General features: G+C 37.5%; 1 protein-coding gene across 17 annotated transcripts in view; it reads right to left on the reverse strand.

Moving 5' to 3' along the window:
• Nucleotides 1–19,916, reverse strand: part of PCDH15 (protocadherin related 15) — a 781,344-nt gene that overhangs the window by 254,571 nt on the left and 506,857 nt on the right. For all 17 annotated transcript variants that reach the window (XM_088020022.1, XM_088020021.1, XM_088020020.1 and 14 more), the window contains 2 exons: nucleotides 16,240–16,333; nucleotides 976–1,108 (listed from right to left, as the gene is read on the reverse strand). In XM_088020022.1, coding sequence (XP_087876148.1) covers nucleotides 976–1,108; nucleotides 16,240–16,333 — 227 coding nt within the window. The remainder of the gene's footprint in view (nucleotides 1–975; nucleotides 1,109–16,239; nucleotides 16,334–19,916) is intronic.

Here is a 19,916-nt window from a genome sequence, read left to right on the forward strand (position 1 = left end):
CATTTAGAGAGGCCCTCCCCTTCTGCAGCCAGAGAGGAAACTGAACACCAGACCTTTGTCGGACTGAAGAGCAGCTGTCTTGTAGAGAATGCTTGCTTAAAGGCACCAGCAAAACTCCTGTTCAAGACTCAAGGCTTTAACAGGGAAAGGGTGGGTTCCTGAAGTCTGGACTCGTACATCTGGGTGACCCACTCCTTGAGAGAGAAGGGTTCTCTCCTTGCCTGTGGCTCATACAGATGCCTCATTTCAGGTAGATACTGTGAAATATGTGTGCCTTCCTCAAAATTCGCCCTCAGCTTATGGCTTCTAAACCATCCACCATGTTCATGACCAAGTATGGCCCAACTGAGGAAATACTATGCTTTCTATAAGAAAAATTGGATTCTTCATCAAAGGAAGTAGAGAAACTGGCTTATATGTCCAGTCTTAGGATCGGGAGAGCATGCTGGGCAAGAGGTGTGTGTGTGCAATAGGGGTACAAAGCAAACACTAAATAGATGTTTACACAACCAGACGAATTTACCTCTAAACATCTGTATTCTGAGGTATGCACTTACAAATTCACACTTAATGGTATAGCTAATTACATATTTCTCTACAGATACCTTATTATAATTCCAGAAAATAAAAATATATATTAAATAAGAAAAGAATACCCTCCAATGAATCAATGTTTAAAGCACTTAAGGGTCACAAAATGTAAATCAACAAGCTTAATAAGTGAATTCCAAATGGACATGAGGTGATTTATGAAAAACAAACAAACAAACAGATAATCTTGAAGAGTATCCAGCACTGTGGCTGAGAATGAATGCACTTTATTGCTGTTTTGCCTTATACCCAAGTGATCTCACTCACTGATCACCTTCAATAATTCTGATGACCCACTGCATATTGTATTAGCTGAATCTCCTTTCAAAATTAAAATGTGAGAAATGTAGTCAACAAAAAAATACATTTAATATATATCTTCACTTACCCGTACTTGACCCACAAAGGCATTGGCTTCTTCCTCCACCACAGACAGGTTTCTAGGCAGAAAGGGGTCGAAAACTGGCGCGTTGTCATTGACATCTGTCACCACCACATTTACAGTAGCAGTAGAGGTCTTAAAAAAAAAAAAAAAGGACTAAATATGAGAGAAGTTATTTTCATGTTGATGTCATCTAATTGGTCATCTTGGAGTTTGTCTATCTGAAATAGAGTGAGACCTTGCCTCACTCCAACTAAAATCCAAAGCATCTCGTTGCTATCCTTATTCCTTAGCTTTCCAAAAAAGAAAAAAGAAAAAAAAAACCAGGAAGTTTTCAATATTCAAGCATTTCAAAAAAACAGATGGAGAAAGCAAATGATGATATTACAAGGGCAAACATCTTCTTAAAAATGTCAAGTATTTCCTGGAGCCTTAATTTGACAAAGTGATTTTACCTTTATCTTGTTCACGTATATGGGTGGCAAGCTTCTGTTTATACACACATGTACCTGTTTTTCTCTGAAATGTAACATTTCTCTAGTTTATATCACTTATATTTCACACTGTTTAAAAATAAAAATGGTGTCTTATCAAAGAGCACAGTGCATCAAAGGGGTATTTTCAGGTAAGTAAATGCTGTCAGAAAATACTACATTCATCATTTTCTGGGTTCACTTCTACACCAAGAGTTTGAGCACCATGTATCACTAGTTAACTGATTACCTTATGGTCATACAGCCCAAGGAAATCGTAAGCTGGTACACTTAAAAGTAGTATGTGCTACCTGGTTCAAAGGTCAACCCTTGGCCTGCCGCAACCAGAGACTATTACGTAGGTCAACAACTTTTGCAAAATCAAGGAACATCTTTAGATGTGAGTCAGGCTGGAAACTGTTCTTTCTAATCAAAGCCTGAGAAGCAGCACCTGCCCTGCACCCAGCTCTGTGATAGTGTGGGGCACATTATAGAAGCCTAGGGCCAGAATCAGAGAAAGAAAGGGCCCTTGGCTGGAAAATGAAAAATCCATTAGGCTACGATACTACATATGTGACAAGATGTAAATTAAAAAGTAGGAGAAATATGCAAGATGAAATAATTACCCAACTTTTGTTTTAAAAAACACCGACACAATTTGTCCTGATTGTACATGATGTGGGGTGCACCAATCCTTGGCTCAGAGGGAATGAATCTGGGGAGATCCTGCAGCTGTCATGGGCTGAGGGGTCAAACACTGGATTTCCTAGTGACCGAGGAGGCAAGGACCTGGTAAATGTCTTGTACTTGTCTTTCCTATTGGGATCATGGACGCTGTACCCTCTATTAGTAGTGGTGCATGGGGTCCAGACCTTGCCTCACTTCGACTAAAACCCAAAGCTCAAACTCCAATTGAATTAAGGCTGTCTGTCCCTATTTTAACAGAAGCAAAAGTATATCCTCTTTTGAGCAATATGACTTTACTGCAAGCTTTTATAATTTTTCCACATGCAATATCCAGCAGTCATTTAAAATTCACCATGCATAGCAGGGAATTCTTGGGTATTCATAATGGGTTCTTTCTCTATTTGTGTCCTGGCTACATTGATGGGCTTAATCTGTGAAAATTCATACAGCTATTCAGTATGATTTGTACATATTTCTTTATTGAAAAGCACAATAAAAATTTTATTTAAAGGCATGCCAAGGGTGACCAGAACAGTATTAGGTAGTCAAAACCTGGAAACAACCTAAATGCCCACCAGTAGTAGATGGTTTGATGTGCACAGTGCAATAATATATAATACTGAGAATGAACAGAGCATGTTTACAAGTACCCACAGGGATGAATTTCAAGAACATAAGGTTGAGGCTAAGAAGTCAGACACAAAGTAGCACATACTATATGAGTCCAAGCACATACATTTCAAAGATTGGCACAGTGTCTTCATTGTGATAGAAGTCAGAATAAGGATCACCTTATGAAGAAGGGAGGCTAGCACAGTCATAAGGCTGGACTCTTGGGATGCTAATTGATTTCAGTTTCTTATTCTAAATATTGATTACATAGATGTGTTCACTGTGTGAAAATTTATTAAGCTGCACAATTCAAGTTTGTGCATTCTTCTGCGTGCATACCTTCATGAAACCGTGTAATTTAAAAGATGCATGAGCACAAACACACTTGTAGGTAGATATATGTGGCATTGTATAAATGCGAACGTTTTCTGATTAGATGAAATACAGAAAATTTAATTTGCTTATTTTAACTTTTATGTATTTTCCACATTTTCTCCAACAAGGCTACATTGCTTTTATGACAACGGCAACAACAAAACAGTTAAACAAATGTTATTTCTCTAAAAGTTGTGTGAGTTAAAACCAGTAAAAGGATGTTTTTACAGGAGCAGGAGTTCTCAATTTGCCTGAGGGTGAACAAAACATTAAAATTGACAGCCTGGAGTCAAAATCTAAGAGTAGCCACACTAGAGTCTGCTGACTTTCCTTCAAGTTGTCTGACCCTTTTTATGTCAGCCTGCCCTTATTTCCCTGTCAATCTACTGGATGGGTTTTCATCCCATTTCTTACAATTCCCATTCTTGACCCTATAGTGTGTGATGTTTTCAGACTGTTTCGGTCCTCAGTCAAAAACTATGGACTATAGCTGAGTGTGACAGAAGAGAGCTGGATCACTAAGTAATCTGAAAAGTTAAAGGACAAATCAACCATTTTTGTGCTAATAGGGGCTGAAATTTATGTATAGATGTATTTCTCCACATCTTAGTAATTGTATATGACATGAGGAATAAAAACTATGAATACGTAGAGTAATTTCCGACTTACGTATTTCTTGAAAAGTAGTCTAGAGACCACTTGCATCAGAATCACTTGGTTAATCATTACAAATGCCCAGGCTACACATTAGACCTATTGATTCTATTCATCTAAATCTACTGGAATAGTTGTAGATTAGTTAGTTGCAAAGCACAATTATGTAAATATTTTTGATGGGTTCAGAAAGATGGCGACACTGCTTCAATATGGATCTGTGCCCTAGAGGAATTTTATGTATCATATCAAGGACAGATTTTCAGTTGGTTAAGGTTGCCTACTTAGACTATCAGCTCAGATCATTTTAAGTAAAGTTGATAAAAAGAACAATATGTCAGCTAACATATGTTCACAATTAATTTTAAAAATCAATTTATATTATGGCAATTAAATACAAAAGATAAGATACCAAACTAATAAACCTGATTAGTGCAAAGCTACCTGTTTCCCATTGAGGGAATTTGTCTTACTGCTTATTTTCTCAAAAGTTGTATCAAATTACAATTCTAGTAGCTGGAAGTACTTGCAGTTTAGTACTGTATTCCATAAATTATCATTTTTGGGGTCATTACTTATTTTAATTATAACATGTCATAGATTTTATTTTGTTTTAAATCATGGATAAATCCTCACAATATGTATTAAATTCTCAACAATGCAAGCAGATATTTCTTTTGTAGCAGACCATTTGAAAATGAATTTATTTATCTTTTTAAGATTTTATTTATTTATTTGACAGAGAGAGACACAGCGAGAGAGGGAACACAAGCAGGGGGAGTGGGAGAGGGAGAAGCAGACTCCCCGCTGCACAGGGAGCCCAATACGGGGATCGATCCTAGGACTCTGAGATCATGACCTGAGCCGAAGGGAGACGCTTAACCAACTGAGCCACCCAGGTGACCCACACATTTATTTTCATAAACTGCTATGGCCTTGAAATAAAGACAATAATATGGTACCATTGGTTTGGTACAGTATAAAAATGTGAGATGTAAAGCCAAAGTCAAAAAAACCCACAAACGTGTACATTCATCTACACAAACCATTTTTTTTATTCATGAGAACATTTTTTTAAAAAAAAGTATTTTATAATCTACCTTGATTTTATATTATGGACTTTATTGAATCTATCAAGCTAATTTCCTAAATTATTGAAAACCTGGTTTAAGTGAAAGATATTTAGGGTGTTCAAAATGTATTCATTCTCTACTTACTGAAGATAGAATTATGATGACTCTACGTTGATATGGATCTAAATTTGAAACTATCTACTCATAAAGTGACAAACAGAAAAATTTGTAGTATATGCTATATAAGTGAGAAACAAAGAATGGAATGATAGAGCTGCCTTTTTTTTGTCAATGTGGAAATGTAGCCATACACACACACACACACACACACACGCACATATTTGCAAAGACCCTTTAAAACTTTTCTATAAACATGTATGTTCAAACTAATGTTTATTAGCATGTTTAATTCCTTTCAATAAAAATGGAGAGTTGGAATCTGGAATAATGAGGTTGTGTCATTTAGGATCTGACCACTCTTGTTTTCATCCAATAGGACAAAGAAAATACATCTACTCTGTAATGGGCATTATTCTTAGGCAATATCAATGCAAAATATTTTTATTCAGAGCTACAAATCATCCTGTGACTACAACATCAAGGCAAGCCTGCCTGACCCAGATCATAGAGTTTCTTTGATGACATAGACAGTGTGCCCTTTGTACCAGGGAGGCTGACATGGGAGATTTCTTCCCCTTCTGCGAATGAAAGAATAGAAAATGTCTTCCAGAAAAGCCTTCCTATTCTGGATTATGGGGAGGAGAAGGGGAGGTAGAGAGAAGACAAGGAGGGAGGATGCAAAGGTCCTTGTCTACATCCCCTCCCCCCCTATTATTCTGGAAGCACTTTGGGGAAAGTGGTGGTAGGTATTAGCAAGTAGGAGAACTTTGGGTGAAACGGTGGCTGACCCTTGTGGAGCATGGAAGCCTCCAGGGAATTTCCATGGCAGTCACATCTAATAGGACATGGCAAGGAATATGGAACAGTGGCAGAGACAAGTGGCCAAAGAGAGAAGCTGGGTTTCTTTGTGTGTGGCTCAGGAATTCTAGAAGCTGAGAGATCACTCTGTGAGCAAGGCCTTGGGTAAGGGCAAAGGACCCTGATGGTCACAGTCAAGTGCATGTCAGCGCTAGGCAGCAACAGATGCACCAAATACTCAGAGGAGTCATTAAGGGACTGGACTGAGAGGCCAAACCAGACACACCAGGCAAACAGAGGCCAGCAGAGATGGAGAGCATTCGAACTGGGTGCCCTCTTCCCGGCATCAAGAACTAGTAAGCATTCCCTGCACCTGTACAATTTTAGGATGAGGGCAGGCAAGAGAGGAAGAGCAGCTTCACTGGTGAGTACATGTTTACCTTGAAAAGAGTGGTTAAAACAAAAGAGGTTGGGATGTTGTTTCAAGCAAGTGAAGTGTGACCCGACCCAGCCCAGGGACATATCACCATCTAGGCAGCAGAGTGGACTCAGGAAGATTAGATTAGGGATTTAAAAAAAGGAGTTTTTAATTCTGTGCATATCTGAGTGCAGTGCGAGGAGAGTATATACTTTATAAATATCTATATTGTAAAAATATGTAATATAATTTATTATATATAAAATAAACATAACAGAAACTAGTAGAACTTCATAGATTATCTCACAACTTAAAAAAAATCAAACTTCTGGAAGATTTATTTCAGAAAACACTAAAATGTCAGTATTTTATTGCCAACAAATGAGAAATATAAATCTATGCTTTTCAAAGAGAATGAACAAGTAGCTCATTCTCTTTTAAAATTACATGGTCATTTCTTCTTATAAGAGTATATACCCAAATAAAACCACTGCAGTTGTGTTTAAAAAAATATATATATATATGTATCATTATTCTGTTCTAAAATTTTATTAAATGAGCTATATTGAAATTCAGTTATTTGCATTTCACCCACGAGTCTTCTCATATATTTTTCTCTTGTTAATGTTTCCTATAGTTTGACTAAACAGTTTAATGTTCAGCTTCTAGATTCTAATTGCTTATTTATATTGTCACATTTAAAAGACATTCAGGGGGCCACTTGGTTGGCTCAGTTAAGCATCTCCCTTTGGCTCAGGTCACGATCTCAGGGTCCTGGGATCGAGCCATGCATTGGGCTCCCTCCTTAGCGGGGAGTCTGCTTCTCCCTCTCCCTGCCACTCTGCCTGTTTGTGCTCTCTCTCTCTCTGTCAATTAAATAAAATCTTTAAAAATGAAATAAAATAAAATAAAAGACATTCAGGGAATAATGTCAGTTCAAGGTCCAAGCATAGATGCTAAGTTTCCTGCCAATCTGAATTGTAAGGCATCACCAGTATTCACTATGAAAGCCATAATCAAGAAAGTCAAGCTAGGAGTTTTAGAAAATTATACAGAGAAACAAGAAGATCTAACAATTGTAAATAGCTATGCCCCGAACATGGGAGCAGCCAATTATATAAGGCAATTAATAACAAAAGCGAAGAAACACATTGACAGCAATACAATAATAGTGGGGGACTTTAACACCCCCCTAACAGAAATGGAAAGATCATCTAAGCAAAAGATCAACAAGGAAATAAAGACTTTAAATGACACACTGGACCAAATGGACTTCACGGATATAGTCAGAACATTCCATCCCAAAGCAACGGAATACACATTCTTCTTTAGTGCCCATGGAACACTCTCCAGAATTGATCATATCCTAGGTCACAAATCAGGTCTCAACCGATACCAAAAGATTGGGATTATTCCTTGCATATTTTCAGACCACAGCGCTTTGAAACTAGAATTCAATCACAAGAGGAAAGTCGGAAAGAACTCAAATACATGGAAGCTAAAGAGCATCCTACTAAGGAATGACTGGGTTAACCAGGAAATTAAAGAAGAATTAAAAAAATTCATGGAAACCAATGAAAATGAAAACACAACTCTTCAAAATCTTTGGGATACAGCAAAGGCAGTCCTGAGAGGAAAGTATAGAGCAATACAAGCCTTTCTCAAGAAGCAAGAATGGTCTCAAATATACAACCTAGCCCTACACCTAAAGGAGCTGGAGAAAGAACAGCAAATAAAGCCTAAACCCAGCAGGAGAAGAAAGAAATAATAAAGATCAGAGCAGAAATCAATGAACTAGAAACCAAAAGAACAGTAGAACAGATCCACGAAACTAGGAGCTGGTTCTTTGAAAGAATTAACAAGATTGAGAAACCCCTGGCTAGACTTATCAAAAAGAAAAGAGAAGTGACCCAAATCAACAAAATCATGAATGAAAGAGGAGAGATCACAACCAACACCAAAGAAATACAAACAATTATAAGAACATATTTTGAGAAACTCTATGCCAGCAAATTAGATAACCTGGAAGAAATGGGTGCATTCCTAGAGATGTATCAACTACCAAAATGGAACCAGGAAGAAATAGAAAACCTGAACAGACCTATACCACTAAGGAAATTGAAGCAGTCATCAAAAATCTCCCAACACACAAAAGCCCAGGGCCAGATGACTTCCTAGGAGAATTCTATCAGACATTTAAAGAAGAATTAATACCTATTCTCATGAAACTGTTCCAAAAAATAGAAATGGAAGGAAAACTTCCAAACTCATTTTATGAGGCCAGCATTACCTTGATCCCAAAACCAGAAAAAGACCCCATCAAAAAGGAGAACTACAGACCAATATCCTTGATGAATATGGATGCAAAAATTCTCACCAAAATACTAGCCAATAGGATCCAACAGTCCATTAAAAGGATTATTCACCACGACCAAGTGGGATTTCTCCCTGGGCTGTAAGGCTGGTTCAACATCCGCAAATCAATCAACGTGATACAATACATTAACAAAAGAAAGAACAAGAATGATATGATCCTCTCAATAGATGCAGAAAAAGCATTTGACAAAGTACAGCATCCTTTCTTGCTCAAAACTCTTCAGAGTATAGGGATAGAGGGTACATACCTCAATCTCATAAAAGCCATCTATGAAAAACCTACAGCCAATATCATTCTCAATGGGGAAAAGCTGAGAGCTTTTCCCCTAAAGTCAGGAACACGGCAGGGATGTCCACTCTCACCACTGATATTCCACATAGTATTAGAAGTCCCAGCCACAGCAATCAGACAACAAAAAGAAATCAAAGGCATCCAAATTGGGAAAGAGGAAGTCAAATTCTCACTCTTTGCAGATGATATGATACTTTATGTGGAAAACCCAAAAGACTCCACCCCAAAACTGCTAGAACTCATACAGGAATTAAGTCAAGTAGCAGGCTATGAAATCAATGCACAGAAATCAGTGGCATTCCTATACACCAACAACAAGACAGAAGAGAGAGAAATTAAGGAGTTGATCCCATTTACAATTGCACCCAAAACCATAAAATACCTAGGAATAAATTTAACCAAAGAGGCAAAGGATCTGTACTCAGAAAACTATAAAATACTCATGAAAGAAATGGAAGAAGACACAAAGAAATGGAAAAATGTTCCATGCTCATGGATTAGAAGAACAAACATTGTGAAGGAGTCAATGCTACCTAGAGCCATCTACACATTCAATGCAATCCCCATCAAAATACCATCCACTTTTTTCAAAGAAATGGAACAAATAATCCTAAAATTTGTATGGAACCAGAAGAGACCCCAAATAGCCAGAGGAATATTGAAAAAGAAAAGCAAAGCTGGCGGCATCACAATTCCGGACTTCCAGCTCTATTACAAGGCTGTCATCATCAAGACAGTATGGTACTGGCACAAAAACAGACACATAGATCAATGGAACAGAATCAAGAGCCCAGAAATGGACCCTCAACTCTATGGTCAACTCATCTTTGACAAAGCAGGAAAGAATGGCCAATGGAAAAAAGACAGTCTTTTCAACAAATGGTGTTGGGAAAATTGGACAGCCACATGCAGAAGAATCTAACTGGACCATTTCCTTACACCACACACAAAAATAGACTCCAAATGGTTGAAAGACCTAAACATGAGACAGGAATCCATCAAAATCCTAAAGGACAACACAGGTAGCAACCTCTTCGACTTCAGCCGCAGCAAGTTCTTCCTAGAAACATCGCCAAAAGCAAGATAAGCAAGGGCAAAAATGAACTATTGGGATTTCATCAAGATAAAAAGCTTTTGCACAACAAAAGAAACATTCCACAAAACCAAAAGACAACCAACAGAATGGGAGAAAATATTTGCAAATGACATATCAGATAAAGGGCTAGTATCCAAAATCTATAAAGAACTTATCAAACTCAACACTCAAAGAACAAATAATCCAATCAAGATATGGGCAGAAGACATGAACAGACATTTTTCCAAAGAAGACATCCAAATGGCCAACAGACACATGAAAAAGTGCTCAGCATCGCTCGGCATCAGGGAAATCCAAATCAAAACCTCCATGAGATACCACCTCACACCAGTCAGAATGTCTAAAATTAACGAGTCAGGAAACGACAGATGTTGGCGGGGATGTGGAGAAACGGGAACCCTCCTACACTGTTGGTGGGAATGCAAGCTGGTGCAACCCCTCTGGAAAACAGTATAGAGGTTCCTCACACAGTTGAAAATAGAGCTACCATACGATCCAGCAATTGCACTACAGGGTATTTACCCCAAAGATACAAATGTAGGGATCCGAAGGGGTACGTGCACCCCAAAGTTTATAGCAGCAATGTCCACAATAGCCAAACTGGGGAAAGAGCCAAGATGTCCATCGACAGATGAATGGATAAAGAAGAGGTGGTATATATACACAATGGAATATTATGCAGCCATCAAAAGGAATGAGATCTTGCCATTTGCAAGGACGTGGATGGAACTGGAGGGTGTTATGTTGAGTGAAATAAGTCAATCAGAGAAAGAGATGTATCATATGACCTCACTGATACAAGGAATTTTTAATCTCAGGGTACAAACTGAGGGTTGCTGGAGTGGAGGGTTGGGGCGGCTGGGTGATAGACATTGGGGAGGGTATGTGCTATGGTGAGCGCTGTGAATTGTGCAAGACTGTTGAATCACAGATCTGTACTTCTGAAACAAATAATGTAACATATGTTAAGAAAAAAAAAAGAAGAAGATAGCAGGAGGGGAAGAATGAAGGGGAGTAAGTCGGAGGGGGAGACGAACCATGAGAGACGATGGACTCTGAAAAACTAACTGAGGATTCTAGAGGGGAGGGGGTTGGGGGGTTGGGTTAGCCTGGTGATGGGTATTAAAGAGGGCACGTTCTGTGCAGAGCACTGGGTGTTATGCACAAACAATAAATCACAGAACACTACATCAAGAACTAATGATGTAATGTATGGTGATTAACATAACAATAAAAAATTAAAAAAAAAAGAAAATTATACGGAGAGCAAGTTTTGTATTTTGTATTTGTGTTTTGAATAGGAATTCTTCCCCATTGGGAAATGACAACCGATAAATTTGTTTAAAAAAAAAGAAAGAGAAAATCCTGACCTCTCTTTGCATATTTATATCTTTCACTGTGATTTGCATATGCATATATTTTGCTGTGCTATTGTTTTATAGACAACTACCAGTCACAAGCCCTACTTACTCATTATCTTTCAGCCCAGTGTGGATAATAAGATCTAAGTAGCGTTATGCCAGGTGGTCTCTGAAAGAGCTCTAGTTCAGGTAGAGAAAGGGGCAGACTCTTCTTTGCCTCTCTGCAAAGCAGAGCAGATGCCTAGAGTTGCATTAGTCTCTGTAAACCCATTAGGTAAGTAGACTGAGGACGAAAGCAAACACAGGATAAATGGCAGAGTGGGTAAGAGACGGCAGGAGCCCCTGCCTGAGCCCATTCCTGTCCACCCCTATGTTTCTTTATATGTGAGACAAACAAACTCTGCTTTGTTTAAGCCCCTGCTGTTTGGCTTCCTCCTATAGCCAGCTTCCTAAAGGCTATCCCTAGCACTGCTTGTTGAAGGAGTTCAGAGAACATCACCGCAAAATATGCCACTTTGCTAAATTGACTCCTTTGAATGAAAGGCACTTGAAAAAACAGCAAACACAGGAAAAACACTCAGTCCTTCCTTCTTTTTCATAAAAGCATAAAAGCATATTACATTCCCATGTGAAAGATGGACTCCCTGTATCAGAAGGAAACATTTTTATTATCAACAAGCACAAGAGGTTGAGACAGAGAATTCTATACAAGCAGACCTTGTTAAAATAATTCACCCCGCCCTTTAGCCTCCCAACAGAGTTTAGTTGCCTTCCCACACCTGCCTCTCTCCCTGTCCCCTACTTCGAAAGCAAGTGGGTTTTGCCAATTCTTTGGGTCTTCATTTCCTTATGGGGGCTAAAACATCATGTGAAACTTACATAAATTTGTATGCTTTCTCCTCTTAATCTTTAATTTTCAGACCCAGCCAGGGACCTTAAGAGGGTCGAGGAAAACTTCTTCCTCCCTGTGGATCAAATTATATCCATAAACATAATAAGGTTTGCCCAGATTTTCCAATAACATTTTCCAATAAAATGTATTTTTAGTTCAGATTGGTTGGACTTAGTTTAGCTTAGAAATAAATAATGTTACAAAGAAGCTTCTGAAAAGAAGTTGCATGTATATTCCTTCAAAAAATGCATTTGGGAGCTATCCTAGATGCTATTATTATAAGGTAAAATGTAGCTGCTTATAAAAAATATATGATATACAAAAATTTCGAAGTCTTTTCAGCTAAAATGTGAAAATATTGGAATAAAACATGGTGGAAGCTTTCTTAAGGAATTTTCAACTTTATAGATTTGCAAAGAATTCCAAGTAAGTGTAAATAACTATTTAATTCTAGAAAGTATGAGTTTATTTGTATTCATGATAGCTGAAGAAATCTAAATATTTATAACAATGAGATATTTAACTTGTATAGGTTTTTTTCAGCTACTATTGACAAAGCTGATTTAGAGAATGGAAAAAAAACCCAAGAACATCAATAACATTCTTTCAACTTTGTCTACAAAACATTAGCGATGAGCAATAGAACATTAGCTCTCTTTTCCCTTAAACATATTTTGGGGGTGGTAGAGGAGGTGGTTTTCCATGATGAAATTATCAAATTATATCTTCGCAATCTGTTTCACACAAATTGCTGGTAATAATTTTGATTTAAGAAGAATACATAGACCTGGGGTCTGTGTTCATTAAATTATCTTTCTTCAAAACCATAATCATTAGGGTTAAAAGGTTAATTTTACCCTAACTCTACAAAGGACATAAGTTTAAATGTGTAGATAAGAAAAGCACATCACAACACAACACTGTAGTGATTGTGTTATCACTTTCTCCTTCAGGAACCCACAATATGTCCCCACATAGAAGTTCATCCCTAAAATTATGTAAATAATGGAATTAGCTAAAGAAGCTTTTATTTGAAACCTAAATCTTCCTTTCTCTACTGATATTCTCAATACAAATTTCGAAAATAAAACACATTTACTTAAGAGGGTCAGAATTTTAAAGCTGAATGAGACCTTACTGATCCTAGGAATGAAAACAGGGGGGCTGTTGTGGTGGGGGGCGGGGACGAGAAATGCTAAGTGACCCCCGGCCAAGGGGACTGAGATACCCAAGTAAGTAACTGGAAAAAAACATGCTCTAGAAGAAATTAACCCAGAATTTATTCTGTTTTGGATGTAGGCAAACCCATAATTAGTAGATTGAGATTACGTCAGATATCTTTTTTTTTTTTTTAAGATTTTATTTATTTATTTGACAGAGAGAGACACAGTGAGAGAAGGAACACAAGCAGGGGGAGTGGGAGAGGGAGAAGCAGGCTTCCCTCGGAGCAGGGAGCCTGACGTGGGGCTTAGTCCCAGGACCCTGGGACCATGACCTGAGCCGAAGTCAGATGCTTAACGACTAAGCCACCCAGGTGCCCTCAACTGAAGTTATAAACTATAAATACTCAAGAATGTCCATACCAACAAGAAGTCATCTCAATGGACATGATATTTTTAAAAAAGAACAACACATTCACACATCCATTTGAATTACAAGACACCGTGGGTGTGATAATGAGAAGCACCAGGGTTGTCCCCAATTTCCACACCAACTATCCGCTCCTCAGAGGTTACTGCTTTTAACCATGTCTGTCTTTACTTTTGGTTGTTACTTCCAAAACCCTAAATAATATGCTTATGTCCCCATTTCTTTCTTTATTTGCTTTTGCCAAACTCTACTCCCTACTATACAAAATGAGGATTTATTTCTTCATGATACTTCTTTCTTCATCCTTCCTATTTTTGAGACATGCAAAGTTTTCCAGTTCTTTATTGATTGCCTTGGCAAAGTTGAATAAGATACCTATAACTCTATAAATCTTGCTATCAACTTTAAACAGTCATTTAGACATTCACTGTGTAAAATATTTATGTTTGTATTCTTTTTATTTTATTTTATTTTTTAAAGATTTTATTTATTCATGAGAGACAGTGAGAGAGAGAGAGAGGCAGAGGCAGAGGGAGAAGCAGGCTTCCCATTGAGGAGGGAGCCCAATGCGGGGCTCTATCCCAAGACCCTGGGATCATGACCTGAGCCAAAGACGGATACTTAACCGACTGAGCCACCCAGGTGCCCCTACGTCAGATATCTTAATATACTATTTTTTCCCATCTGTTCTCTTGTCTAAGAAATTATTGTTAGGGCCAGATTTAAAGGTCCTACCTATATCACTGTCATTGATATCTGATTTGTAATGTGACATCTTCCAAAGCTGTGCATTTTTTTTAATCCTAATGATTTTTTTCTACCCTAATGACTGACCTGAATGCCACTCATTTATTTTACTTCTACTCATTTATTTTACACTAATGACTCTCCTTCCTCCATACTGAATAATGCCTTCTCCTCCTCAGGTCCCCCCTCATTATCTTCTAGACAAGTTGCCAGTTAATCTTCAACATGTCAGATTCTTTCATTTTCTTCTTCAGAGCCGCATCAACTTCCTTACATAGATCTAACACAGGCGCACTCTTAATCAAAGATGCTGCATATATAAAATCAATCTGAGTTTTATTTTTCTTCACACATCTAAGTACCTTCTACTGGCCCCACTATTTACTCAGATTGTTCTGTATATTTTATTTTCTACATGTAACTGTTTTACCTAATGTTTGAGCAATGGTAAATGGCTTATTATGGGCAGATTTATCAAATTTAATTAATTATCTTTATCTATTTTTCTAACTTTTAGTTAAAGTAATAAAAGTGTCCGGGTAGCAAGTTTATATGCTTTGTTTTGTTTTTTAAGATTTTATTTATTTATTTGAGAGAGAGAGAGAGAGAGCATGAGTAGGGGGAGAGGGAGAGGGAGAAGCAGACTCCCAACTGAGCAGGGAGCCCGATGCGGGGCTCCATCCCAGGACCCTGGGCGCATGACCTGAGCTGAAGGCTGATGCTTAACGAACTGAGACACCCAAGAGCCTCAGTTTATATGTTTTTATCATGGTAAGATTTTCTCATCAATCCTCCTCAAATATACGCCCCCAGTGAATCTATCATACACATCAAACAAGTCATTTCAAGTCACGTGGGGCCATGTTACTATTTTAATTGGGTGAACCTTGCCTAGAGTCCTAAACTGAATTTGAAATTATTTCCAGAGAACAGTGAGTTGGTCCATAAGCATTTGCCTAAAGAAAAAACTACTTTGCCTCATAGAAATGGTAAAAAAACAAAACAAAACAAAAACAACAAAAAACAGTCTAAGTACCTGTTACCAAAATTTGAAATGTTAAATTGTTAAAAAATTAGAATAGCAGTGGTCGTAAGCATGTTAGTTTAAAGAATACAAATGATTTTAAAACACTCCAGAATAACGAAACAATTTCTTTATTCTTAAAACTGATTTTTAGGTGCAGAGAAAATAACATTTATCCTCTCTGGAATTATGGACCCATTTAAACCACTTCCATCACCAAGAATTAGTTAGGATCCTGAATGCTGCTTACAACTTGTGGAATCAATCAACTTGGTTTCCTAAGTGCTTCAAGACATCTATCCACACTCTGCCCCCCGACAAAGTGACATTAAAGGGAATGGGTTCCAACAGAATCAAAACTGCCAGGAGACATCTCAGAGTGTTGTGCCGATGATGATACCATGGAATGCGTTTTAGACCATTAGATTTCATTTTCCCCATAAGCTGGGTAAGAATGCCAATCCCAAGTATGTATTCTGTCAAGTCAAAATGTTCCACCACCCTGACAGATTCAGAGTATAGGTTCAACTATTAAAAGAGTACTTCTCCAAGTATTAAGGAGCTGCTCTGGGTGAGAAGAGATGAATTCCTGGACTCATGATTATGATACACTCTTTCAGAGCATCAGACTACCAGGCTCTGTTCTTACCACCCAGTGTCCCCAGGCTGAGTACTCACCCCATCTGGCCTGCCGTCCGAAGCAGTGACGATCAGAATGTAGCGATCAGTGCTCTCCCTGTCCAGGGCTTTCCCTAAGGTTAGAATCCCAGTACTAGTGACAGAGAAAAAAAACAAACAGATAAGACACACAAAGATTTTAAGTCACAGGGAGCCTTTCTCCCATCGGGAACTACTTTCCACTGTTTTTTTCCCTTTCAGCAAATGTAGCCTGAATATTTAAGATGCGTGATTCTCAGATTCATGTTGAAAATTGAAAAAAGCTTTTAAAGCTGTTGAGCTTCTTAGCAACAATGAAAAATTGCCAAACTGAAGGAGATAACCGCACTGATTCTCCAGCCTCCAGGAGAAAAATAAAACTGTGCTTAATTCATTCCGGAAAGAGAGATATCTATCTTGTTTATGATTATGTCAAAGTTGGAAGACTCCATTAATCTTTAGCAGTTTCATAATCCTTTGAATCAAGGAATGGTTTCTTAGAACTAATATATATTGTCATTTCCATTCATTGTCACATAGGTAGCCATGCTGGAAATGCAAACATCTGAATCTCATCTTTGACAAACACTAACAATTAACATCTATTTTTTTCTTCTTACTTAATTTCAAAACAACTGAGTCTCATTGTATAAAATTCAAAAATATACAGTGGAATATTAAAATCCTCACAGATATTGTGATTATTTTTGTAACATTTATTTTTATGCTCTATAATAATCATATCTGAATATATTATATCATTTTCCAAAGAGGAATCAGTGTGTTTTACATCCCATTTAAGAAAACATAATTTCATGAGTATTCACTCTCTCATTTTATAATTTATGAAAACAAACTTTTGTCAGATACACTAACAATTTTATTGTTTTGTTATTCTTTTGAAATTTAGATGTTTCCTAATTTTATTTATTATGTATAATGGGAGATGAACAGCCTTTGGACAGATTCTCATAATTTGAATATTTTATACTACTTCATGCCTTTTCACTGTTTAAAGTAAATGCCTCCAAGTATTTATGTCTTTTTTTCTGCAATGTAATTTGTTTTATAACAGTTTTGTCACTTATAATGCTCTCTAAAACAAGTTCCACATTTACGTCTGAGATATTACCATCTGATATCCTACATGACATTTTAATAAAGTCCTAAAAAACATCTATTGTAGTGGACAAGTTATATTGATATAATAAAACATTAAAACATTTATTCAAGCATGAAACAATCTTTTTTGATTGATAGAAGTCTTTCACATTTTAATACAAGTGCTTGTATCGTTACAGTAGAATTTAAGCCATTCACCTCACACATGGTAGTTGGGTAAAGAGACTCAACATCAATGAATCAAAGTCAGAGTCCCAGTTACTCTGTTTTACCGTGTTGTTGTTGATCATATAGACTGAAAAGTTCTAAATGTATGGTAGAACTATGGAAAACTCTATGACTTGTACATTTTTAAATGTTCTGTCAAAATAACTGAAAACCAGTTCCCAGAGTAGTTCATAACAACGGCTTTTGGAGTAACTTCCCACACTGCAGATGGTTCAGATAATCTCATTCTAAAATGACTTTAAGAGAAAACTAAGACATGTATTGCTTCAGAGACTTATTCACAAACTACTTAAGAAATGGGAGACCTGAAAACCCAGCCATAGTACAATGAAAGAAAAAAAGAAAACTGAGTTATTGCTTTCCATTTTCCCCCCTCAGTTTAAGGTTCAAATCTCTATATTCTTCTTTATACATTAAATTAGAAAATCTCTTGAAATATATATAGTATTCCCATTCAGAGCCATATTACACATAAACAGCTAATTTTTAACAGTCTGGTGATTATCATGGAGACAGCTCTTTGCTTGAGATGATGTGTGCCAATGAGATAGGATATTTGGGAGATGGAGAAGGAGACAAAGAATAGGTACTATTTTTTTGGGTATTTATAGACCAGTTGGTGGGCACACACAAGCATGCTTTCCTGAAATTCCGGAAATAACTAGCAAATATGAGTCTTCCTACCAGCTGGCTAGAAGCTATAGACCAGGATACACCGGGCTGCATTGAGGAATGCAGGAAATCAGAATTCTAAGTTCCCATAATCAAAATATGTAAGAATCGTTTCTGTTAAAACATCAACAGTGGTGCTACTTAAATTTTACATGACTGAAAGCCTATCTCACAGGAGTGACATCAGTGGTCTTGAAGAGGGCTGTCAGCATCCCCAGTGTGACACTCTGGTACCCGTTTCTGGAGGGAGCAGAACTACCCTGATTCACGAAGACTTGTGTTTGCCATTCTGGAGGCTGCCTGAAGGAACAGTGCATGCTGCTCGTCTTTATTTTGCCTAACTCAGAGCTCACTGGAGGCAGAAAAGCAGTGGGTTTTTCTGGAAGACTCTGCAAGGCAGGCAACAACCTGCAGTCACCTGAGGCGAAGATTACAGCTGAGGCATACAAGAGAGTGGTGGATGCCTGGGAGGAAAGATGGGCAGAGAGTTTCTTGGGAAATTGGGGCACTTAAAAGCACCCGTGTGTACTTGGGGATGGAACGGAATTGAGAGTCCAGAGATAAGCCCATATGTCCGTGGCTGACTGATTTTCAACAAGGATGCCAAGATCATTCAGTAGGGAAAGGATTGTCTCCTCAAAGGGTGCTGGGGCAATTGGAGATCTCCACGTGAACGAATGAAGTTAGGCGATGGGCGATTTTACTACACCATAAACAGAAATTAGGTCAAAATGGATCAACAATCTAAATAAAGTACTGAAACCATGAAACTTAGATAAAAACTTGAGGATAAATCTTCATGATCTTAGATTCAACAACGGATTTTAAATGGGACAGTAACGGCATGAGCAGCAAAAGAAAAAAATAGGTATACTGGACTTCACCAAAATCAAGAATTTTTGCCATCATAAATAAAGTGGAAAAAAAAAACCCTAGAAAATGAGAGAAAATACTTGCAATTCATATATCTGATAAGAATCTGGCTCCCCAAATGTATAGGAGACTCTTAAAACTCAACAACAAAAGTACAAATGACCCAATTAAAAATTAGTCAAAGGACTTGAACAAGATTTTTCTCCAAAGAAGATACAAACACGACAAAAAAGTACATGAAAAGATACTCGTCAGGGAAATAGAAATCAAAACTACAGTGAAATACCACTTCACACCCACTAGGATGGATATAATTAACAAAACAAGACAAATGGGGAAGTAACATGTTGACAAAGATATAAAGGAATTGGAACCCTTATACAGTGGTGGTGGGAATAGAAAATGGTCTTGTCCAAACAGTTTGGCAGTTCCTCAGAAAGTAAACATAAAATTACAATATGGCCCAGCAATTCCAATCCGGGAAATATACTCAAAAGAATTGAAATCAGATTCTTAAATGCACATACATATGTGTCCACAGTAGCAATATTCACAATAGCCAAGGCATAGAAAACCAGCCCAAATGTCCATGCATGGATGGATGGATAAACAAATTGTATATACAAACAATGAGCTATTACGCATGTATGAAAAGGAATGAAGTACTGATGTATGCTTCCACCTGGCTGAGCTTCAAAACATTAGGCTAAGTGAAAAAAGCCAGACACAAAAGGTCGTATGTTATATTCTTCCATTTATTTGAAATACCCAGAATAGATCAATCCACAGAGGCTGAACATAAA

Source organism: Eumetopias jubatus, unplaced genomic scaffold (assembly GCF_037043125.1).
Source record: "Eumetopias jubatus isolate StellerSeaLion01/CBP00866 unplaced genomic scaffold, mEumJub1_p1.0 scaffold_17, whole genome shotgun sequence".
In the NCBI taxonomy this organism is placed as follows: domain Eukaryota; kingdom Metazoa; phylum Chordata; class Mammalia; order Carnivora; family Otariidae; genus Eumetopias; species Eumetopias jubatus.